This window comes from Myotis brandtii, unplaced genomic scaffold, assembly GCF_000412655.1.
Source record: "Myotis brandtii unplaced genomic scaffold, ASM41265v1 scaffold952, whole genome shotgun sequence".
Lineage (NCBI taxonomy): Eukaryota > Metazoa > Chordata > Mammalia > Chiroptera > Vespertilionidae > Myotis > Myotis brandtii.
In genome coordinates this window covers 250874-251104 of record NW_005371930.1, presented here as the reverse complement: position 1 = coordinate 251104, position 231 = coordinate 250874, and the positions used below count along the sequence as shown (strand labels likewise).

The window sequence follows — 231 nt, the reverse complement described above, 5'->3', positions numbered from 1 at the left end:
CCGCGGGCCCTCACCCCCCCCTCCCTGTCTTTCAGGCTGACAGAGAACATGCGGCGGCTGAGTAAGTGCCCGCCATCGGGGGCTCTGCCATCTCGCCAGGCACTCGCTCCCCAGCCTGGTCCTACGGCTGCGGGGAGCATGTCCCCGGCCCACCCTCTGTCTGTCCCTCGGACGTGGAGGCCCCTGGAAAGGGGCGCCTTCCCAGACACCTGCCAGGGCCCGGGGATGCAG

At 70.6% G+C, this 231-nt stretch overlaps 1 protein-coding gene across 1 annotated transcript in view; it reads left to right on the top strand.

Annotated features, from left to right (window-relative positions):
* GRAMD4 (GRAM domain containing 4) overlaps nt 1–231 on the top strand; it is a 58453-nt gene that overhangs the window by 49630 nt on the left and 8592 nt on the right. Inside the window, exon 5 of the mRNA XM_014533161.1 lies at nt 5–61. Coding sequence (XP_014388647.1) covers nt 5–61 — 57 coding nt within the window. The remainder of the gene's footprint in view (nt 1–4; nt 62–231) is intronic.